Source organism: Trachurus trachurus, assembly GCF_905171665.1.
Source record: "Trachurus trachurus genome assembly, chromosome: 8".
Classification (NCBI taxonomy): domain Eukaryota; kingdom Metazoa; phylum Chordata; class Actinopteri; order Carangiformes; family Carangidae; genus Trachurus; species Trachurus trachurus.
Window position 1 is genome coordinate 27,078,883 of NC_139905.1, and position 24,862 is coordinate 27,103,744.

The 24,862-nt window shown below is 41.2% G+C and overlaps 2 protein-coding genes across 2 annotated transcripts; both read right to left on the reverse strand.

Moving 5' to 3' along the window:
* Positions 1–5,598: 5,598 nt before the first annotated feature.
* LOC310990442 (dual specificity protein phosphatase 3-like) lies at positions 5,599–17,017 on the reverse strand. The gene is made up of 4 exons (XM_083977818.1): positions 16,693–17,017; positions 9,385–9,617; positions 6,800–7,853; positions 5,599–6,707 (listed from the first exon to the last, which is right to left on the reverse strand). Exons 1-3 carry the CDS (start codon positions 16,869–16,871, stop codon positions 7,645–7,647), a joined length of 621 nt encoding a protein of 206 aa, XP_083833944.1. The 5' UTR covers positions 16,872–17,017; the 3' UTR covers positions 5,599–6,707; positions 6,800–7,644.
* Positions 17,018–19,646: 2,629 nt separating this feature from the next.
* Positions 19,647–22,633, reverse strand: prl (prolactin; the record flags this gene model as incomplete). Its single annotated transcript, XM_083977736.1, has 5 exons — positions 19,647–19,835; positions 19,922–20,104; positions 20,732–20,839; positions 21,070–21,182; positions 22,591–22,633. The coding sequence occupies 5 exons, from the start codon at positions 22,631–22,633 to the stop codon at positions 19,647–19,649; spliced, it is 636 nt and encodes a 211-aa protein (XP_083833862.1).
* Between the last annotated feature and the right edge of the window lie 2,229 nt (positions 22,634–24,862).

Genomic DNA, 24,862 nt, shown 5'->3' on the forward strand with positions numbered 1-24,862 from the left:
AATCGATTTGCATCTACTCCTCCCAGTATTTTGCACGTTCTGGCTGAAACGCCCATATTTACATATTCATCAAGGCAAACACGCTAAATGGATCGCACGTGCTATTCTGCCCGTGTGAGGGACGCAATCCTCGGTGCGTCCGGTTAGTAGATCAGGTTCCACATGTGTTTGCGCGTGCAATCACGTTTGCACACGTTTTAATACACGCAAACCTTTAGTAAATCCGGCCCTCAGTGTTTCCCTTCAGAGATGTTTTCAAGATGGAGATAAAGTATGTGTAGTATGATGAGTTTAACATGTGTAGGTTAAAGGAGCTACAAAGAACTTTTAACTGGATATGCAAAAGTTGTCGTTTCTGCTTATATCTGATACTCTATGAACTACAACAGCAGATGAGGCCATTGGTGGGAAAATAAGCTATTTCTAAATAATGTAACTCTATACTTTTGGGAGGCAGTGGTCGGGTCGGTCCATCGGACAAAATGATTTACGGCACTCAGACCGGACCTGGCTATAAATTAGCATTTAGTTGTTGCTACGCTTGCCAGTAAAAACTGAGCTCAGTTTCATTGCTATATTTTTTTTTTTGCTATATTTTTATGAGTGATACTGGGACAGGATCCGCAAAGAGAAATGTACCGCTTTTGTCCAGAGTGGTCGCCAAATTTAACACAAAATGAAAGTTCTTTGTAGTTGCTTTACTGTAATTGGCTACTCTAAATTGTCCGTATGTTTGAATGGGAGTGTGAATGGTTGTAGATATGCATGTAGATGTGCATATGTGCCTCTCGCCCTAAGTCAGCTAAGATGATTATGCATATTTATTATCTTATTTAGCTTAATCAATCAAACTAAATGTGTGCTTTTTTATTTCTAATATTCTCTATAACACAATCAAGTCTGTGTTTCCTTTCAGCTGTGGCTCTAGCAGGTTGTGCAGTCATTGCATTAGGCTACCAGTTTCTACAGATACAACTGCAGTCACACAATGTGAACCCATCAGCTGCGACTTGTGTAGTCAAACATCTGTCAGGTCCAGTTAAATGAGCAATTACAGGGAGCAGAGGCGTCTCTCCCACTCCCACGTAGTTTGAGTCAAGCAGCCGACACCGCCGAAGGAATAAAGGGGATAAGTCATCACAAGTGGAGCTGTGTTCTTAAACACTGATTGTACTGGAGTTGATGCAGGGTCATGTGTCTACTCTGATGTTTACTGATGCTGTGTTAGTAAAACAGGTTGTTGTCAACACTTTGGGTTACTGTCAGCTGACAGAACTGATCTTGAAAGCTGCTGTTGGTCAAAAATCTGTCGTAACCAAGTTGCTAGTTGCATTACTACACACTGACACTTTGACACTTTTTGCTTGGTTTAAACAGTAAATTGGATTTTCTATCAAAGACCTAGTATTCTCCTCATATGTGTAGAATTAAAAGCCATTATTAAAAGCAGCGCTACACACAATCGTACTGCAGACGCGCAGGCTGAACGGCTGATCTGTGATCCACTCCGGCTAAATTTGGAAACAAACTACTAAATTATTACGAACTCTGGGACTCATGAAAGCCAGTCTATGTCAAATTTGTTTTAGGGTTGTTGTGGAGGAGATGATGTAACAATGAGCAGCTTTGCTCTCCACCAATCCGCAGTCTTTCACACACGCACACACATGCACACACACGCACACAACCACCCCCTCCTTCCCTCCCCAAAAACACAGAAGGGCACAGCTGGTACAGAGCAGACATGCCGCAGACTGACATGGATAGTGTGTGTGTGTGTGTGTGTGTGTGTGCGTGTGTGTGTGTGTGTGTGCGTGCGTGCGTGTGTGTGTGTGTGTGTGTCACCCTCTTACACAGACACAGATTGACAGACTGGGACATCCATTACAGATTTTTCCCCTCAACTAAAGGAAAAGTGCTCCCAGCGAGCCTCTAAAATAGAACAGTGTATTTTCATGATGATGCTCATATTACTTCTGATATATACATATACTGTATATATATTTTTTTTTTCTTTTTTTTTTTTTGCTCAGTTTGTAAATTCTTAGAAGAACACTTGCTCGCTTTCACACACATGATTTATGGACACGTGCTGCAGTTTTCAGCGCATATGACTCGATTACATAACAGGTTTTATCATCATGTTCTGGTCTGAGATCAATGTTTCCTCATGTAAAATCCATGTCGGGACATAAACACACACCTTATTTCTTATTATCTGTCAAAATCATGGTGTTGTTTTTTCTTTTAACCTCTTAAAGTCCAGTTCCCATCTTTAGCTGTTTGGATGAAATCATGTGAAACACATTTACTTTCTTTATAAATCAGATAAGAGTCGGTGCCACTCTCAAGGTAACAAAATGTGAAAAAGTGAAAGAGATTACCATTGCCCGTGAGGCCTTGTTTGCCTGATTCATCACAGCATTGCTTTCCAAGTGAAACTACAGTGTGTATCATTGTTTACTTCTTTCTAACTCACACATTACCAAAATAATTTTTTCCTTTCTCACCAAGCTGACAAAGAAAAGTAGAGAGAAGCAGCATTTCCCCCAGTGGAGATATAACCTCAATATTCCCTGTGGCTGTGGTTCAGGAGGTTTCGCAGGCTGTCCACTAATTGGAAGGACGGTGGTTAGAGTCCACATTTCAAAGTATCCATGGGAAGGACACTCGACTCTTAAATTTCCGCCAATGTTTTAATGTGTGGTAGAGAAATGGGACAGCACAGTGAGAATGAAAGTGGTGCTGTAAAATGCTTTGAGTGGTCGATAAGACTGTATAAGTGCGGTCAATTTCCCACTTTAGATTAGGACGTCGCTCTAGATGGGATTTATATTACAGGTGGACAAGTGAGTTCATAATTTGTCATTATTTCTGGTGTCGGAGTGGAAATTTTCACATGGGTAGGCCTACAGGTTGATGAAATATATTATCAGATCAAAGCAGGTGATATTACAGTTTTCCAGTAACACTTTATAATAAGTACACACTATTAAGCATTAGTTAAGCTTTAAATACTGAATTCATCATTTATAACACATGGATACTCATTAGTATGTAGTTTATAAACACAGTTAAAGCTGTTTTACTTATCATTGATAAGCACTAACTGTATTTATAAACTACTAATGAGTATTCATTCGTTATAAATAAAGAATTCAGTATTTAATAATGTGTACTTATTATAAAGTGTTTCCCAGTTTTTCTCCATTGGTTTGGCTCATTTCTTAAAACAGAAATTAAACTTTTAAACAAAAAGTACAGGGAGCCTACAGTTAGCACAATTTCCAAGTTAATATGTTGATCTTAACTGATGGATTGATTCTCATTCTAATGGTTGTTGTCTTGCTACATATAATTTTCCTTGTTTTTTGTTGATGTGTTTATATTACAGTATATTCTGTATAATATTACAGTAGGCTATATTATGCTGTATACATGAAGTTACTTTATATGTGTGAATAAAAATGGTTACAATTTCCTTGGCAATATGAACGCAATGTATGATGTCAAACCTTGGAAGCTATTCTTACCGTAAAATCTTTTTTTTCTAGTTTTATACACAATTGTATTCTGTTAGCTAGACAAAAAAACTAGTACAGTAACTATTATGAATGAAGGACTGGGCTCAGACTGAGAGGAGGACATGAGGGATATTTCAATGCTCCTCTGCCATAGTACATAGTACATTTTGACTTGTAGTGCTCACACAATGCCAAAGGGACGATGCATTTTGGGGGCGCTGACTATTTATATGAAAAAGAAAATTAGTTTTGACACATGAGTGAGCTGTTTTGGGAGGGATATGAGCTTTTTCAAGTGAGCTGTGTTGTGCTGAACTGTAACACTGTTTTGCCAAATGATAGAGTTTTGAGAATGTCATTTCTGTTTCAAGAAATGAGCCAAACCAATGGAGAAAAACTACAAAATTACCATCCTCAGGGAAATGAATTCAGTCTGGATTGGCTATAAGTGGTGTGGACTTCTATATAAAAGTCAAGATGTAACACTTGGTATTTTCATTCTTCAAAACTTACAGTAGGCTATATAAGGGTAGAGCAGAAATGAACAAGAAGCCACATATGAGAAGTGTATCAGCATCATATCTGTGCTTTTATATGAGCTGTTGGTTGCATGAATTGCAGTGAATTTCTAAAAACAATAAACCGAGCAGAAGTAAAGAGGACTCATGTATTCAGTTACATCTGAGTCTAAAAATGGATCTATCTGTTAGAAGTTTCAAGTATTGAGGCTCATTCATACTTCAGCACGCACACACATACACACACACACACACAGGCATTAGATTCCCCCAATACGCTTGGCTGCCCCTCCCCCATGGATTCATTCATGCAGACCGGTGTTATGTAAGAGAGTTACCCTCCTCTCCCCGGCAGATATGTCCTCGTATCAACTCCGCGCGTCACACCAGGACAGAGATGAGGAGACAGACAGATGGACAGCAAGACAGGGAGAGCAAGAATACAGATGAGAGGGCGCGACAGGCAGAAAAAGACAAGGAGCGGGGAAAACATCACGGAGACAGAGAGAGAGAGAGAGAGAGAGGCCCTGCTACAGAGCTGAACCTGCAAAACCTGTGGAATGCACACACGCGCGCACACACACACACAAACACACACGCTTAATAAGAGAGGATGTGGTGTCTATTAAAAGGCCACTGGCAGGATAATAGGGATTTAGGGAGCCAAAGGAAGCGATGTAGGGAGAGTACTACGACTGGTTTGAAGCAGTGTTTTGTTTTGGATTATCAATATGTTGAGGATGTTGAGCATTTTAAATACATTAAGCTGCAATTTTTCTTTAGATATTTTATATAAATCAGACAACGACATTAGCTACGTTGTTGTATTTATAGCACATTAGGCTCAATCTTACACTGATGTATTCATATGTGCTTTGAATGTAAATCTGTGCAGACGGTGACTGTGACAAACGTCTCTGTGTTTATCTTCAATCTCAGATGTGTTTGCCGCAGGATTTTGTGACATCACAAGTCTGGAAGTCAAACAGTCCAGTATGCAGCTTATAAGTGGCCCCCTGGGTGGGAGGCAGATTTAACCATTACACTGCTCCGTGATGTGGAAAGCTGGAGCCTCTGGTGCACAGAGAAAAAAAGGTAATAGTGAGGATGGAAGGAGATAGAGTGTGTGTCCAGGTGTTAAACCTTTGAAATGCTAATATTTTTTACATACAAAGATATTATTAATTAATTATTTTGTTTCTTGATGGAGTAAAATTTTAACAAGGCAGATTTTTGTGTGGAATTAACACGCCTGTTATGTCTTACAACATGTTTAGAGGTGGTGTTGATATTTTATTTAAATTAGTAGACTCACAGTGGCTGTGGCAGTTGCAGCTTTTAATATTTCTTCAGTTTTGTGACGCTGAAGGGAACCCTGAACTGCAGTGGTCCTATTACTCCCTCTACGGGGCAAAGTGATTATTACATCTCAGTCTGACATGCAGTACCATATCTACAGCATCATTTATAGGAGAAGGCTGCAAATAATGAGTGCTCAATGATTTATAATGAAAAACTCTTGAAAAAAGTAATTTTTCATAGTTTATTATTGAATGTATGAAAAGAGCGACAACAATCACCAGTGTCATTGGATAAAGTGCACTTCATATAAGCAGTGTCATCAGCTGAGACTCGATGAAAGCCTATTTTGACATGACCAATTACATCACATCCTACTCAGTAATGCACACGATGATACAAAAGTCACAGGTTCGGTAATGCACAGTGTGATATAATGTGTGACGCACATTCAAGAGTGCACAACATTGGATTCACATACTACACAGCTTTGGCTCACATACACGTTCAAAGCATGCTGCTATAAAACTGCATATAGCCTACTCAGACAAAAACACACACTGATGTGCAAAACGTGTCGATCTAATATGTTGAGGCTACTTGCAAACAGATCACACATTGTGGCAGTGTTATTACAATCAGAGACTTTTGGTTTCACTCATGTGGCAACAAGTCATCTGTAGCAGTGTGGAGAATGTGAACATTATCAAGATGTTCAGTTCTACATTTGGGGAAATACACTTTGATTTTCTTGCTGAGAGTTAGATGAGGAGATTGATATCATCCCTATGTCTGTAGGCCACACTACACATGGATCTACCACCTGTAGCCATTTAGCTTAGCAGAAGAACATAGAAACAGCTGGGTCTTTTAACATTAAAACTAAACAACAAAGCTCCTTAATTAAAAGCTTGTTTGGTGCAGACAAAAAACAAAGTATAAAAGTGTTTTTTCAAGAAGTTACGTTAATTAGTTTGCCTGGTCAACTAATGTCCCTGTAGCTACATTTCTGTTTTACAAAGACTACAAGAACCTGCTATTTCCTCCTGTTTTTAGGCTTTTTTTAAAAGCTAAACTGTCTGTTGTCATTAGCTTAATTTGTAAGTTTCTTGCTGCAAGCAAGTGGTGGTTGTTGTCTTTATAATACAAGAGCTTTAGCTTATAACTTGTCTTGTGAGCAGCAGCTGTCCTCAGGGCAGACTGGAGGCTACAGAGTGAGTTATTGGAAAGGGACAAAATCGAGGCCCAGGGCTAGCTGGTTAGCATGCTAACTCCAGTAAGAGAAATAATAGATACGGGACTTCACATTGGTGTTGGTTTACATTTCTGGAGACGTTGTTGGTCAGTAAAGCAATGACATTTGACACTCAACTCAACATTTCTTCTTGACTAGTAAGTAAACTGCTCTTAATGCTGGCGTTCTTTGATTCTCCTTTCTTCTTCACAACAGTCTCTAACTCTCAGCAAGAAACCAAACAAGTACATTTCCCAAACTGTCAAATCATTCCTTGTTTTCTTTTGCTTTAATATGAAACAAGTTTAATTAGATTTTTTTTTTTTTTTATTGAAACCATGTAGTGATGTAAAATAGTGCTTAATTCCTAAAAAGTGCAGCAAGACAAATCTTTGACTGAGAAATACTTCTGAGGCAGGTTCCTAGGTTAGGTTGTGATACATGTCGAAGTTCCCTACAACATGCTGAACACAAAAACCTTTTTAACGTCATCTTCTGGTACCCTGAAAATTTGATGTCCATTTGAAATAGCCTCTGGGAAGGAATGAGGGATTTGGCAGTGTTTGCAGGTGTGAGACCAAGACAAAAGGGTGCAAGGAGGGGAAAGGAGGGTGGATGAGAGAAGACAGTGGCAGTATCACATTAGTCACACTATTCACATAAAGTCAGATTAACATTCATTGTATACTTGAAAGGTGATCAGCAACCAGATACAGGATGTAAAAATATAAATCACAGGTCATTCAGACTTGAAACTAAATAATCTAATATTCTGATATTCAGAATATAAGTGAGAGTATACGTAAGCACACCTGTGAATGCAGTGTACCTGGGTTGACGCATTACAATGTATCAATGTGTCTCTCTGATTAAAATACTTCACGTATGATTTTGAACTTTACATACAGTCAGTGCTGTCAACCTTCATCTGCCATCTCACTTCAAGAACAATCCCTCACAGACCTGCGGCTCGCTGAAGGTGTCGAGCAAGTGAAACAAAGTGATGTGCAGTTACGCCAGACATTTGTTCTCTCTTACAGATGATCCATCTGCAGCCTCGGGTGTGGCCTCACTTGTTCCAGAACTTCCCCTCGGCGGCCAGCCTCTGGTTGAGCCGGCAGAGCTGCCGAAGGAAGCCGTCGTTGGGTCCGATTTCTCTTTTCTGCCGCACCATGGCCAGAGCGGTGTGGACGTCCATGTTCTGGCGCAGCATCAGGAAGGCTATGACTAAGCTCGGCGAGCGGCTGTAGCCTTCCCTGCAATGAACATACACTTTACCTGCAGGGAGAAAAAAAACCCAGATGTTCCAGTCAGGGGCGTAACCTAACCAGACATTTTTGATAGGGGTGGCCCAAGTGGGGCACTGACGTATGCTGGGGTGGCATGAAGCGTGAGCACGTGCACACACAAACACACACCCACACAGGTTTTGGCCATACCCATTTTGTCTGCAAAACCCATATCTACTTAAATTACTAACACTGCAAGAAAAACTAGACAGGAAAATACAGAAAATACAAAATACTAGAGTGGCAAAATACAATTGTGATAGAAAACTTCAATGAGAAAAGAAATACTTGACAAAAGCCAATTTAAACAATGTATAAAACGCCTCTGACTGGGCATATAGCCCATTATATTTTGGGGTGGCCAATCAGATGTCAGGGGTGGCCTGTGCCACCCAAGGCCACTCCCTGAATACGCCATTGGTTCTAGTTTAATCAAAATCTAAACACTGGTATCTGATACGTTTCTTTTTCGCCACCTGAGGACAGTGGAAATGTTTGTGGGAGTAGATACATTAAGGCAGTGTTTTTCAACCTTGGGGTCGGGACCCCACGTTGGGTCGCCTGAAATTCAAATGGGGTCGCCTGAAATGTCTAGTAATTGATAAAAGAAATTACTGATAAAAATATTTATTATTATTTATTTATTTAAAGCAGAAGTAAGTGATATATTTGTGTTAATATAAGTCTTAAATAGTTATATCTTCCGACAGCAATCACTTACATAGAGTGTTTGGTCTGAAACACGGGTCTGTCAGTCACTCTGCTCTGCTCTGAGACGAGGAGAAAACATTTCTCGTATCCACAGTTTTTATCCAATGAGGAGAGAGAACGGCATGCAGGGCTGTGTGTGCAGCCAAGGGACGCCGTGAATGTGGTGACGTAGGGACGAGGACTGTTATGGTGCGTTCAAGGCAGCCCGTAACTCGTGTTTTTCCGACCTGTGAAGTTGTACCAGTTCGATCTGGTACGAGTTCACGGGTCAGAAGTTACGAGTGGCCGTTATAGTGACTTTCACCGGTAAAACAGGTCGGAAAAACACGAGTGGGTTGCCTGGAACGCTACAAAGTCGTAAGTTGTGACTTGAAGCTGTAATTTACGGTTTCAAAAGCCTGCCTGGAACGCAGCATTAGCCAAAACGACCGGATCGCTTACTTCTGCTTTAACTAATTATTATTCTTTTTAAAATTATGATTAAAAACACCACACACAATCTTAAACAACTGTATTCTATACTTTCACTTTCTCTAATATAAATCGAGTTCAAATAAAATGCAGCATATAAAAATATCTGAGCTGGCGCATCTTGATTGACGGGGTCGCCAGAAATATGTGATGTTAAAATGGGGTCACGAGCCAAAAAATGTTGGGTACCAAGTAACTTCTTAAACCTTAAACCTGGTTTTAAACCTTTCATTAGCTTGCTTAACGTCACAGAAATGAGAGCTTTTTATGTACTGATGTAGACGACTCTACGTTAAGCATAAAAACAGGACTTCAGCTCAGCTCTGCTGCCCTCTGACCTTTTCCATTCTTGTACGCCAGCGCCTTCTCGATGAAGTCAGCCGCCTCTTCAAAGAAGACGCTGATGTCAAAGTGGTCGGTGTCGCTGGCCGGTATCCCGTGGTAGATGATGCCCGTGCCCGCGTAGAACTCGGTGTTGGTGTTGACGTGCATGAAGGAGTTTCCCTCGGCTGCGTTCAGGATGTGGGTGACGCCGAGTCGCTTCAGACGCATCACGTTAGTCGCCACGAACCTGCAACAGGTTGGAGAGACACACACTACTGATTTTGACGTGATGATGTGACACTTTTGCATAAAGGTCTGACATTTGACACTTTTTATTTTGTTTTTTTATGTATTTTATCTTTATTGATATGAGTTTTGAGCAAGAGGAAGAAACATTTTTTGTTTCAAGAACCATCTGTAGTTGTATATCTCCTCTCTTATACTTCTCTCTGGAGCTCTAGAAACAACAGGTCAGTGTCAGCCAATCAGAGGAGAGGAGGCTCCGAGTCTCTCCTCTGACTGGCCTTACTGATTTCCTGTGGGTGACTGGATAAACATTTAGCATCTTTCATCTTTAAATACCCAGAAAACAAAATTCTGCAAGTCCAGGTGGGTGGGCACAGTGCATGGCTGAGGTGGTGATGACTTTGTTGTGACATCACAAAGTTACAGAAATCCTGACGGCTGGTTATAAGGATCAGTTTCTTAATACAAGCGGTGTTTATTTCTCTGAGAACTGAGGATTTTATACTTTGAACCTAGACCTGACCTGTAATCAAAAACACATGGAAATCTACCATTATATTATATAGGATCTTTATAATAAGACTTATACTGCATATCTCTGTCTGAAAGTTCTTGAATATCTAAAATTGACATTACATTTTTACCATTTTTCCTTGAAGAGCACCTTGAGTTACTTCATTTTCTTCTCACTTTTCTTCCTTTGGCCTGTGCAGCACTCACCCCACCCTGTCTTTTTGACATGAAACAGTTTGATTCCACGTGGCTGTAAAAAGCTGCACCACAGTGATTTAATATTGTTTAAATTGATGGCTGAGACTTTTGGGGTCAAGCTTCAAAATTCTTCCCATAAATCAACCACATAATGTTTCCCTTCCTGCCTGGTACATGCCCACCTCTGTTAACTCAAACCCTGATAACATCATACAATTATTTCCTTAGAAAGTTCCCCAAGAGCCACACAGGACTTTAATGATGTAATGAGCTTGTCTCGTGTGCGAGTTATCATGTGATTTCCCAAATATATTGTGTCGTCAAAAGGAACATTTTAGATTGAAAAATCAGTTTATTAAATTGCCGAAGTTTATGCGACTTTCAGTGTTGAGTCAGCTGAGAGTTCAAATTAAAAGGCCATTGTACCGAGGACCAACACCTGAATGTTTGACTGATTGAATCAACATTGTCAGGAACCAGCAACTGATCCTTTATCAGCTGATGGAAAATAAACAAGGCAAGTCAGTCCTTTCAGAGTACGACCACGCACATGTCCTCTCTCCATGTGGCATGAATTAAAGAGATTTGATTGATCGTCGTGCACCAGCTGCTTGACTCGGTTGATTCAATCAGTCATACATTCAGATGTTGATCATGCCCTCCTGGACACAATGGCCCTTTAATGTCCACTGTCAGTTGACTGTCAGCTGACTCTCATCTGACTACGTCACAGCCACAGAGGCACCGCCGGTCCGATTGGATACACCTATTATTCAATCTCCCACACCTGTCTCCCTGCCCCCACTCCCCCACCCCCCCACCTTTGCCAGCCACCTCACCTGCACCTCATTACCCAGCAGCCCCACAGTATTTATAGGCTACCTCCCCAGTTAGTCGAGTCACAAGATTGTTACATGTCCTGCTCAGTGCCTTAGATCTCTGTTAGATCTGCAGTACATCACATCACACACAAATGCTTCCCACATGGGATCAGCACATCTTTTAAGAACTAAGTAAAAAAAAAAAAAAAAAAGAGACAAGACAAGGTCAAAACACTGTGCACTGTGTATCTGGCAAGTACGCATTGAGTGAATGGTGTAAAGAGCTTTGAGTGGTCGTTAAGACTTGAAAAGAGCTAAAGGAAAGCAGTCCATTTACAGCAGAGTCCATTCTCTGCCAGGGATTCACAGTCATTTATTGACCTCAACAAACTCTTCTGGTCTAACTCTCTCTCTTGATATTAGAATTGGTCAGTGCAGTATTCTATTATGAATCTTACAATGTGTCCTAACTGAATGCGAACTGAATAATTCTCAGTTGATCCTGTTTGCCATGTTAAACTAATTGTATTATGTGCTGCTAATATATACGCAACACCTGTAATTGTTTCAAATTAAAAGTCTTCTTAAAATTTCACTTGGCAGAAATCCAATATGGCTGAATAGGCCTCTAATTGCTTTGCTGTGGGAAGCATATTGTCTTGTTTGTGGTTTCTGGTGTTACCATGCAGATCTGCTCATTTCTTCGGCAGTTACCGATGACTCCCCTCTCTTCCTCCCGTTATCTTTCTCTCTGTGCTCATTGTTGCTAACCTGGCTGTGCTTGTGCCCCCTCGGTGGGACTGAAATGCTTCCATGGCTTTTCTCCTGCAGAGAATCTACCGCTCAATCAGCGAACAGAGGGATTGGCTGAGGACAATGATGTTGAGGGTGTTTTCACACCTATTTCGTTTGGTCCGGACTTTTGGACTTTTCAGTTGCACACCAAGGACCCAAATTTGGTCCTACCAAAAGAGGTAGTCTCGGTCCAAACGAACCAAGAATCGTAACTTTTGCAGTGTGAAAACAACTTTTTGTATGGTTCGGACCTCCGTATCAATAACAGGAAGTTTTTGTCTTCTTCTGCTCTTGATTTATGGTTACAGGAAGTTACGTCACGCTAACCAGCTGACTCAGCAAAACAAAACTAGCCTAGCAGCCTAACCAAAACAAAATGAGCCGCAGAAGTAGGCTACATAGGGAGATGACGCATCCAGTAGGTTTGTCTTGTATAGTCTGTTATTCCATTTGCAGTGTGAAACCAAAACCAACAGGAACAAATGTATACAATGTAACAGAACACAGACCTTGGTTCAGACTTTCTAGTCTGGGGCCGTTGACTCGCTGTTTTGGTAAGCAACCGGATCCAGGGCGAGAGAGACAGGCCTTTCCGTCAAAATAAAAGCACCAAGCTAATAAAATGCGGTGAAACCTATTAATTTAAGGAATATAATTTACAAGAAAATCCCGAGCCAACCTTTTTTTTTATTGTATTACAAGTTATTGTCTATTTTATAAGTTTTATGTTGGTGAACACTTTTACTTTGGTGAATTTGGTGATTTCTGGATCCACTAGAAGACCGGAACCAGCAGACAAAATTTGGAGTAAACAGACACCAGGCTCTTCTCCTCTATGAAGAGCCTCCGGCGCATGACATACAGTACATACGTCATGACCAAAAGTTAGCAATTGGGTAAAGGCAGATCCAACAGTTTCACACTTCAACAGAGTATCCACCTACCAGGAAGTAAACATTTCTAAATGGAGAGTGGCTGGCCAGTCTCTTTACACAAATGAAATGAAGAGCCAAAGACTGGTTAGGACCAGGCCACATTGTGTCTTGTGTTTACTTCTTCCTTCTTTAGTAATGATAAAAGTAGTTTTATTGCTGTAATGGAGGTCAGTGTATTGGAAGTGCCCTTCCTCTTCCCTGCAGTTCCAGAGCAGCAGAGAAACCAGAGCAGCTCAGTGGACTACATGTAACAAGAGGTGTAGCACTAAGTGTAACGGAGGGTCCGGGTGCACTCACTCACCCATAAAGGATGTGCAAACCTGCCAAGCGGTTATTGACCTCTTGGCACAGCAGGTTGCATCGTCGGCCACTGTGTGGGAGACCAGGGTTCGAATCCCACCTGGGGCAGTCCATACCGAAACACAACGCAGAGGGCCAGACACCGGCTACATCAGCACTGGGTTCGCATCAACAAAAGGTCCAGTCATGAACCAGTTCATAACAATCAGTCAGTCAGTGATTTACAGATTATAGGTCTGTCAACACAACAGTGTTGCAATCCAGCCTAAAATGCACTTCATAGCCACCACACACTGTGTGATGAAATAATAACCATCCCTGAAAAGACTCACTGTTTCATTATGCACATTGCTTGTGTAGAGGGAATACTCTAATGAGGTGATGAAGCTTGTTGACACAGACGCTGGCGATCAAGTACTGAGTTTACCTGTCGACGGGGATTACTGGATTTGATCCAGCAGGGCAGCCACCAGTCAAATTACCTTGTAAATAAACAGTGATCCTGATAATTACACACGTGAAGCTGCACAGAACAAACCGGAGGCCTGGTGGTAATTCAGCTGCTAATGAAACTGTGTCACAGTGAGCTAAATATAGAAACAAATCTGTATTCAGACCTGCTCCCTTTCCTCTTTCGCACACATCCAGCCTAGTTTTTATACTGTGTGTATGCATCACAGACATTGATTTTATTTATACCAAATGTTACTTTATACAAATTATTTAAAATTTTCTTATCACATATTGCAAATATGTCTTTATTGTGCTAGATTATACTTCCAGTAGCAGAGTAGATTACGTTAACACTATTGACACAGGCTTCGACAAAGTGTCAGTTTTGCTCTGCCTTGGATTTAAGAATTAATTTTTCTTTCCTCCATTCTCCCTCCTCTGTCATACAAGAGCTCTGCTGAGAGATCTCACTGGGACTGCTCCCGCCTTTTAGATGTAGGGGAGGCTAAAAATAGATTCAGCGCACACTGGTGCTGATACTGAATGCAACATCACGCCTCCACAAAAAGTCTGCCAGGCTTTCAGACTACACAGGGGAGCGAGGGCAGAAACATAGAAGAAGGGGGAAAAAAGAGATGTCAGAATGAACGATCTGTGCTTGTATGCTTGATCTCCTCTCTCGGCCCCCTCAGCGCTGCATGCGTCAGTGCACTTGGGTGTTTTAACCTATATTTGTGTAGACATTTGTTCTGATATTCAAAAAAACAAAGTGTTTCGGCTCTGTCCATTATGAGTCCTTTAGGAAGGCAGCAGAATGAAGGAGGCACTCTCCTGAAACGCGGTGATGACTCACTGCGCTGAAGAAAAAACAAACATCTAAGAGCTTGTGTTTTAAAGTTTTCATATCTAACCATTTAAAATTTAGAGGACCATTTGCTTACACGGCTGGTAGGCTATGTACTGTTCCCAACCAGACACACTATATCTCAGCTGTCACTGACTGAAGTGTTGTGAGAAAATCATTTTGTGTGCACAAATTTGCTACTTGATAACTCCAGGATGCATCTAAATTCATAATTTTAATGGCTTGATGCTAACATGAGGATTATATTTTCTCATATAGTATTTGTTGCAGTATACTAAAACATATATCCACCTTTTTAATCCATATGTTTTGATGCAGGTGTCTTACAAATCAGTGTTTTCAAGAGATATGTTCTGTATGTTTAATCTCAGAGTTTCACACTCTACAGCAGAGAGTCCTGTCATGTTTGACAAATTATAGGATTATTAAAACAGTGGTGCCATCTTCATCATGGGCACCTTCGTTTTTGATGGTTTCATTATAGGTTAAAATGATTCCCACCCTTACAATTAACATTATGATTATTAATTTGTTCAACATTTTCAGTTTCATGCAGAAAGTTGGAGCTCAGCATAAAGATTGAAGAGACAGTGAACACAGTCAGCCTGGCTGCGTCCATAGGTAACTAAATGTTCACAAATGAACACATAACAGCATATTGTGTAAAACTGGGTACAAATGAAATGTTGGGATAAAAGATAAAGGTAAGATAAGAAAATGAAGTGACAAATCCAGTTTCACTCAGGCTACCCTCAGGTTCCCCTCTCATGCTATAGATACTGCTTGTGTTAGCTCAGTGTTTTTCAACCTTGGGGTCAAGACCCCAGGTGGGGTCGCCTGAAATGTCTAGTAATTGATAAAAAAAATATATATATATTTTTTTTAACTAATTATTATTCTTTTTAGAATTATGATTAAAAACACCACATAGTCTTATACAACTGCATTCTATATTTTCACTTTCTTGGATATAAATCGAGTTCAAATAAAATGCAGCATATAAAAATATCTGAGCTGGCGCATCTTGATTGACAGCCGTGATCACGTGACTGCGTGTGATCACAGGGTCGCCAGAAATTTGTGATGTCAAAATGGGGTCACGAGCCAAAAAAGGTTGGGAACCAGAACCACTGCTCCATATCCATACCTCTGCAAGAAAGTGAATAAGCATGTTTAAAAGATGTTGAATTATTCAAACCAGTAAACCTATTGCAATACACTATATGACTCTTGCACTAACTTGATATCTGCCCTCTCTCTGCCCACTGTAGCCCAATGTACACTGTATGTTGACAAATTTATGTCCCATTATTAGGACAAGCTCCATTTAGATGTGGAAAATTATTCTGTATCCTAAATGTTACAATGAATGGATGATGGATACTGTGTGATCCTCATCAAACTGAGGAACCAGTGATGTTATTTACAGCCTGAAATATAGGACATGCCATTTAAATTCAACAGGGGGGCTGGCAGGTGAAGCGCAGTCTATTTTCAACTCCATCTTCTGTCTCTTCTGCTCCATTTTGGCTTTTTATAACGCCTCCCATCTCCTCAAAAAATTCAACAAGCTTCATTCTGAAGCCGTCAGCCATCATGTCCCTGCCTCCTCTCTGCCTCTATCAGCACTCAGTTGGTAACAGGAAAATATTACTGCTGTTTTTTATTCTCACTTAAACTCCTGTGAAGTCTTGTGTGGGGGCACAGACGGACAGACACAGAACACCTGCCTCTGTGGAAGTTCTCCCTACAGTGGGTGTGTCCATGATATGGCACACACACAAACACACATACACAGGGTGAAAATAATAGACTATATGGATGTATACAGTAAATGACTATGGTATACCAGTGAGTCCATAATAATAACCTTATTCTAAGTTCTGTCTTTCATTCTCCTAACACATGTAGATCATTCCTGAACACATGCAGACGCTTTTTGTCATATTGTTGAAAACATACACAATGAATTTAGTCCATCCTTTATAAGATAATCACTTGAGAATATCGCAATCAGGCTCAGAAGAAAAAAGGGTTAATGCATTTTAATATGTTTTTCGTTTAGAGGAAAGCTGGTAGTGAGTTTGCTGTATGAGTTGAACTAGACAGAGACACACTGTAATGTGAAATGTCCCTGCCTCAAACAACAACAATAACATGATCGGAATAATTACAATTACCACAACAATAACTCACGCATTGCCGACGTAAATCCTCGGGTAAACCTCGTGGAAGTGTTTGGTGGGCCAGCTGTAGAAGCCGCTGTCGTCTGTCAGCAGATCATTGAGCTGCTGGAGAGACACCTCGAAGCTCGACATGTCCAGTCCCTCCGGAGCCGCTTCTGCCTTCACCTGTTGGCTGTGTTTGTTCTTCATACCCGATCACCGAGAGGACACCTCCGGTAAACACACGGAGGAAGAGGAGGAAGAAGGTGGCGAACAGGTGTCGGTTTACCAGGCTGGAGAGAGAGAGCGTCGGAGAGCTGCTCCGCTCTAAGTGGCCTCCTGCGCGGCTCTGCACACTGAGCTGCTCCGTGGTGGAGAGAGCGAAGCCACATCCAGGGCCGGACAAAGCTTTTTAGTGGGCTGAGCTCAGGGGTTCCCAACCAGGATGCCCCAGAATGATTACAGATAAAGGAAAGAAAAATATTATTCTAAACACAATACAACGAATATCTTTATAATATAATTGTAATTAACTCATTGAGTGCCAACCACGTAATTTCTCGTTTTTCGTTCCCATGCGTTGAGTGCCGAAAACGTAATTTTACGTTTTTTGCTTTTTTTTTAAATTATGAAAATAGACACTTTAATACACATTATATGTAAATTTGGGGACTCTACGACGAGCAGAACTGAAATAGATGACGATCAAAGTCACATGACAGCTCATGATCTGGAAGTTTTTATCATAACTCGGCTTCTGCAAACGAGTTCTGCATGCAGATGCAGCGCAGCTGCTCTGCTCTCACCTGCGCTGCTGCTCCAGCTGCTCGAGCTGCTCGGAGCTGAACCAGGAAGCTCTCAGCCGACAGTCCGCCCGGTCTTCAGCTGGAGCAACACCGTGTCCTCCCCAAAGTCCTCCCGCGGTAAAATCTGATGGTCTCTGGACCAAAGCAGACCGGCATCACCGACCCGTACCACAGACGGACCGCGACCACCGGCGGGACCGGTCTTCCCGAGCCGCGGTGGCCGACTGACCCTCACGCTCCGCGGGGAGAAGCTGTGACACGGCACGGTGCGTCTGTGTTATTGTTGTTTAGTGGCGCCCCCCCCCGCCCCCGATGGTGGTTTTGTGAATAGAACAACAACTGTTGTATATATTTATCTTATACGAGCCCTTTGATCCAGAAATGCGAGTGTCAGAAGAGCGACAGACACAAACAGCGCACCTTTCATAAAAGACGCTCTATCTCCTTTTCTAGAAAAAAAGGAGGGATTTTGGTGAAACCCAGCCATGTTTAGCTTGACTTTTCTCAGGAACAGAGGCACGTAGAAACAAACGGTTTGTGGCCACTTGAAGCATTAAGGTAAACCTTTCAATTGAGCCACAGTATGTGTTGGTGGCAATAATATAGAATACACTGTGGCTCTACATAAAAAGTCAAAAATGGTCTAAATTGCCGGTACACTTGACTAAAACTTTGGAAAGGAGCGCGGCACTCAATGAGTTAAGTATGTATAACAATTAAGAATTGTTATGTAAATGATAGGCTATATTAGGCTAAAAATGGTTTTCCTGTCCCACTCATACTATCTCTATCATACTAAAGGCAGGGCCGTTGCTAGGAATTCTGGGCCCCCTGAAAGAATACTAAAGTGGGCCCCTGCCCCCTGACTTTTCCACTTTTTTTTAAAATAATTTCTTATTTAGCCTACTTTGTTTTGATGCTTATGCAGTATTACTATGAGTGAGTATTAGTCAGGGTCTTATGCAGAATAATTCAGTCATACAGAGATCAGACTACTGGGTTTTTTGTGGGCCCTACTGGGCGCTGGACCCCTAGAATTATTATCACCTTTCTCCCCTATAGCTACAACGGCCCTGACTAAAGGCCCCATATCCTTTAAAAATAAAGAGTACTATAACATGCCCATTCGATATCCGGGACCACCCCAGCTGGTGTATTTTTTGTTTGATGGACAACTGACTGCCATTCCAGCTAATCCAGTTAGGCTCTTCACAAGAAGGTTTGAGAAAACAATTACTCCCCCTCTACAGTATTTGAAGATGAGACGCGCTTAAATACACAACAGTCCACACAACTTTTAGTATTAGTAGTGATGTCACTGACTTATGAGCATCTTCTAAATTAATGTAAGTATAAAATGATGACTGACACAAAGAACTTTGCTGTGCAAGAGATTTTATTGATATGCAGATTTTAAAGAAATGTTGCATTCATAATGCAATATGCAGAGAGTAATAAAATGTGCAAAATTGCTGCAGTTTGTCATCAGTCAAGCAGTGGAATTAGTGAGGATGAGAAAAGTTATTCTCCAAACAGCCATGCAGAGAAGCTGGTGGCACCGATGTCATGTGTCACCGCCCAGCAGAACTCAAACAGAAGTCTAACTTGGAACAAAGTCAAACAAACCTTTGGCAGCCTGGCTATGAGAGTCAAAGGATAAAACAAGGAGGGGTCACAGGCAACAGGTAGCACACAGATTTTAACCACAGTATGGTCAGCTGACAATACCAGACCAGCTGGAATCATCACAGGGAAGTGAGCCATGTCACGTCCTCCTCCAGAGATCCATTAGTAAGGCCACACCACAGAGTGCTTATCTTCCCGAAATAACACAATCTGTTTTAACCTTTGACTTATAAATCCAGATGAAAGCTTTTACTGCTTCAACAACTTCACAAGGAAAACATGTCCTTACATCTTTACATTGTGGCTGAGCATCCGTACATTTGCACAAGAGCTGCTCCAATGCACCATGATGACTAAAAGAGGTCATGACGGGGAGAAAAAAAAGCTTTCCTGTGTGCACCATGTTGCCCCCCCCCACCCTTATTTATCCTATAAAACTTCATAATATCTGCTGCGTAGCCATGAGGACATTATCTCAGATTCATAAAGCGTGCTAATCTACAGTTGGTATAGGCAGAACAAGCTTTCAGAAAGAGCTCCCCTCTCAGGGTCCTTAGCACATCTGGGGTTGCATCTTTGCCCGGCAGCGCAGGACTTTCAGGAAGCTGTCGATCTTGTGGGAGTCCCGTCGGAAGCAGGACATCAGGAAATGGAAATTGATCAGTTTGGAAATCCTGTCTTGGCCCATGTCACCGTCTCCTCGGAAGGGTAGGGAGGAGATGGTCTGAGCCGCTGGGCCCATCTGGTAGAAAGAAAACCGTTTTAATACACGTTTTATGTTCACATTGAGGTTTTATTCACAGGTTCTTCCACGCTAGATTTGCTCACCTTGTCAGACAGGATGTCCAGACCGTCTCCCAGGCTGTTGAAGTGATCCTGCAGCTCCTTGACCTTGTTGGATATGCTGTTCTGTGCCGGGTGAGGCAGAGTGTAAGCAGAACTGGACAGGAGCACCAGAGGGTCCACCCAAGCTTGGAGCAGAGAGCGAGCCAGTGACAACAGGTCGGCCTCCTGGAGGACAAGTTTAGCAGATAGTACAAGCTGAGAGAACTGCTTATCATTTAAAAAATATATTGTTGCCATGAAATTAAGAATATTTGTTGTCTTATTAGCTATTCAATGAGTGATTCAAATTTCTTCAGGTACTGTTTTTTTTTCTCTGTATACTTTTTATTGCAACATGATTCCTTATAATGTAGCCAGAAAGTTTAAATATTGTTTTGGCTGCCATATAATATGCAGCACAAAAATGAAGCCCACTCAACTATTGTAATCCAGATGATTCACCGCAAAATTCTTTAGATGTCAAAAGATAAGAGCTATGAATTTGCTTCAGTTATGTGGGTGATTGCTGAGTTGACATGACTCCTTGTTGTTAGCTTATTGTAACAGAGCAACAATGCAACAATAAATCAACAATAAAGTGAACTGTTTTGCTGACAAATGTGGTTTAGTGGAGTGTTTCATCTTTTAATATGATTATGTTTAAGTAGCTTCTTTAAAGGGAGGGATGTTGTCATCTGACACACTGCACAGACACCAACCAACCAACCAACCAACCAAAGTGAGGACATCAGTGAAATAAAAAAGTAAAGAACAAGTGAGAAATTAGTAATAAAAAGAGATACAGTAACTCACGGACACTTGAAGAGCCTGCGTCTTGTCATTTGGCGTCTGCAGAGAGGAGGTGTGGCACATTGAGGGGCGGGGCATCATCGCCCGACCCAGAGGAGGGAAATTAGAGTCCTGGGAGGGACAGAGGAGGACTGTTATTTGTCCTGTACAATCGTTATTACTATAACTAAGCTTGACTAAAAAGTTAAATTTTCACATTTTCAATTGGTTTTCACACATAAATGAATGAGAATTACTGGCTACCTGCAGGGTTGGAAATGAATACAAACCACTGATTAACCAAATCTTATTAGAGTGGCTAACAGGTGTAATGGGGAGAATCAACACCCAAAGAAACTGACCAGCACTTGGGTGAGCGTTGTGCTGAGGGAGTGCAGTTTGTCGGAGCGCTGCGAGGCTCGGTCGAACAGGTCAGCGATGGGGACGGCGCTGCTGGACACCACCATGTACAACACTGTGCAGCACAGAGACATCACAGAGGAGACACTGGGTTTTATTAACTGCTGGAATATTGGAAAGCGGCTGCGACTGGACGTTTCAGTGTTATTTCCAATTAATTTTAATAAACCCCCTGGCTGTTGGTGATGCAGAAGGATATTTCACTATCTTTCACACTCTGCATCATTATACTGTAGGATTTTGAGAGTTCTTAATAACTTATACCAATATCTGTATTTTCTATTATACAGATAATGATGTTATTTTATTGGCTGTATTTTTGTCTCTCGTTACACTGACCATAACATTATTTTTTTAATCAAAAATAAATTTGCAATGACATCTCACAGTCTGCTCTCAGTAAAGCTGCCCATACCGTACGTATGTGCAAGAAAAAACTAACGACAATCAAATCAAAAGTAACACACAGTAACTATTTGGCCTTATTATTTGGATACTTACACAGTGATAATGTTGAAAGTATTTAGCTAATTATTTAAAGGGATAGTTCAACATTTTGGCAAATTGGCCCATTGCCATAATCGCTATAGTCATAGCAGTAGGTTCGTTACCTTTATTTGTCGGTGTAAGCTATTTTTAGAACGGAGGAGCGGAGCGGCAGGCTGTTCAGAGCTACACTATGGAGGCTAATGGAATTTCTTGGTTTCCCTCATCAAACTCATCAAATACAAAATCCCAAAACTCCAAAACGCTTTCGTGGACAAGTTGTGACCTGCACATTCACCACGCTATGAGATAATAATGGAACGTTACGAAACGGAGCCGTTTTCGAGGTAAATACAGAGTCTGCTTGCTGAAAAACTGTCCCTGAACGCAACGGGCATCAGCGGTTTTGCATGAATTTACCTCTGAAACAACTCTGTCTCGTAACGTTCTATTATTATCTCATAGCGTGGTGATTGTGCAGCTCACAACTTGTCCACGAAAGCGTTTTGGAGTTTTGGGATTTTGTATTTGATGAGTTTGATGAGGGAAACCAAGAAATTCCATTAGCCTCCATAGTGTAGCTCTGAACAGCCTGCCGCTCCGCTCCTCCGTTCTAAAAATAGCTTACACCGACAAATAAAGGTAACGAACCTACTGCTATGACTATAGGGATTATGGCAATGGGCCAATTTGCCAAAATGTTGAACTATCCCTTTAAGGTTTTACGTATCTATGTTTATCCATTTATCTATTTCAGAACTACAAACACATTCTATTCTTAATATCTGTATTTTACATTTTGGATGTAAAACAGTTATATTTCAGTTTTCATTGGAGTCGGATGATTTATGAAATGATGAATGGACCAACAGAGTGTTGAATCACCACTTCATAGTGCAGTATAGAGAACTGTAAAGATCAGAGACATCTCAGACACCATAGAGACAGATCAAACAGACAAACCAGGTTCATCTCACCCGTCATGAAGACTTTGCTCCCAGTGTTTCTCCTGTGTGCCATCGCTGCTGCCTTCCTGCCACTGCTTCATCCTTTTGCTCCATTTTGCCTACAATTTATAGTTGCTGTGCTCCAACACGTTGGTTATGCAGCAGTACGGCTGCTCTGCACTAATTGTCTGGAACTAGTTTGGCCCAGTTCATAATGAGAAACATAGTCAAGGAGACTTGAATGGATGCAAGAGGATGGGGCTCCAGTGTGTGTGTGTGTGTGTGTGTGTGTGTGTGTGTGTGTGTGTGTGTGTGTGTGTGTGTGTGTGTGTGTGTGTGTGTGTGTGTGTGTGTGTGTGTGTGTGCGTGCGTGCGTGTGTGGAAAAAGTTCCCTCCAGATCTTAATTAAGTGGATGAATAAAAACAGTAATGTTCACACAGTGTTATGTAAAAACTTTAGTTTTGTGACGTCATGTGAGGGTTCAATCACTGATCACCATGTAAGTCAATAGCTCACCTGCCATTAAAAACTGCAGTCCTTGTTCCACAGTGAGATTAGACATGTTGGTGTGAGGGGGACATCTTCATATTTACAGACTGGTCTCTGCTTTTGCCTCCAGTATTTGCTCATTAAGTTAATCAAACATATGTAATACTGTTAATTTATGCTGTAATGTCTTGAGGGTCTTTTAGTCTTAAAACTCTTAATAATTATTCAGAGTCGCAGGAAGAAACTTTCACCTGGCTCATGCCTCTCTCTCTCTGTGAGTTCCTCAGTTATTCGATCTTATTGATTATTTTACCAAAAGTGGTTGTATTAAACTTAACACAACTGATTATTAAATGAAAATCCTTTTTATTTCTCTCTTTCATTGGTGCAAAGACATTTTACACTTATAGTGTATTGTATTTTAAACAATAATTCTACTTCATCTTTCTTTTGAACTCAAATTAAACAGGTATTTGGCCCAGAAAATTATGTTTTGTATAATTTGTCTAAAAAGAAAAGATCCCTTGAGAGCTGGTATACTTGGTCTTCATATTGAGACAGGCAGATATGTTGGCACAGCAGAAGACGATAGAATTTGTAATTTATGTGACATCCAAGAGGTGGAGAATGAAAAATAATAAATAAAAATCAACCTGCCTTTTTTCTATTAAACTCATTCGTAACATATAAAGTTCAGCTCCTCTGAACCCTCTCCTGAGCGCAGAGCAACAGGAACTGGACCTTTGAGCCATTAATCAGGTTGTTTTGGTGTTTGGTGTGACTTGGCATGTGTCTCCACAGAGCTGTAACGCACATAACATTCTAGTAATGGGCAGAGGTGGATAGTAACGTAGATTCTAGATACTTCGTTACACTACTTAAGTAGTTTTTTTTTTAGGATCTGTACTTTACTTGAGTTTTTTTTAATCAGGACTTTTACTTTTACTCCGTTAAAAAATATACTTTTGCTCTGTTACTTTGACATATTCCATCTCGTTACTCTTTACAAATTAAAATAGAAATGTAATTAATCATCAAAGGATTATCTGGAATGGGCGTGTGCGAGAGGACGAGAAGAACAACATACCTACAGTACTCTCGCAAAGATTAGAGGTAAGGGCGGGATGCGCGGGGCGGCGGAGCTCAACATGGCTACCTCCGCAGTTAAAGCAGATATCAGTGGAATGTTTTTGTTAATATAAGTCCTAAATAGTCCTATTTTCCGTCAGCAATCACTTACATGAAGTGTTTCAGCCTAAACACGAGTCTCTCCGTCACTCTGCTCTGCTGTAACCCGAGGAGAAAATTTTCCTTGTGGGATACAAGTGTTATCCAATGAGGAGAGAGAACGGCATGAAGGGCTGTGTGTGCAGCCAAGGGATGCGCGTGAATGTGGTGACGTAGCACGAGGACCAATTGATGCCTGACAAGGGCGGGGGCTGCTAACTCATGGTGCGTTCAAAGAAACTCGTACTTTGTGTTTTTCCTTCCTGTGAAGTCATACCAGTTCGATCTGGTACGAGTTCACGGGTCGGAAGTTACGAGTGGCCGTTATAGGGAACTTTCACAGACAACAGGATGGTAAAAACACGAGCTACGGGTTACCTGGAACGCTACCAAGTCGTAGTTGTGACTTGAAGCTGTAACTTACGGTTTCAAAAGCCTGCCTTGAACGCAGCATTAGCCGAAACGGCCGTGAAGCTGATATCTGCTTTAACGTTGATGAGGAAGACACAGAAGACGTTACCACAGGAGGCGCTGTTTTGTTTTCTTAGGCAGACAGACGCTTTATTTATACTGTAGTTATGTTCT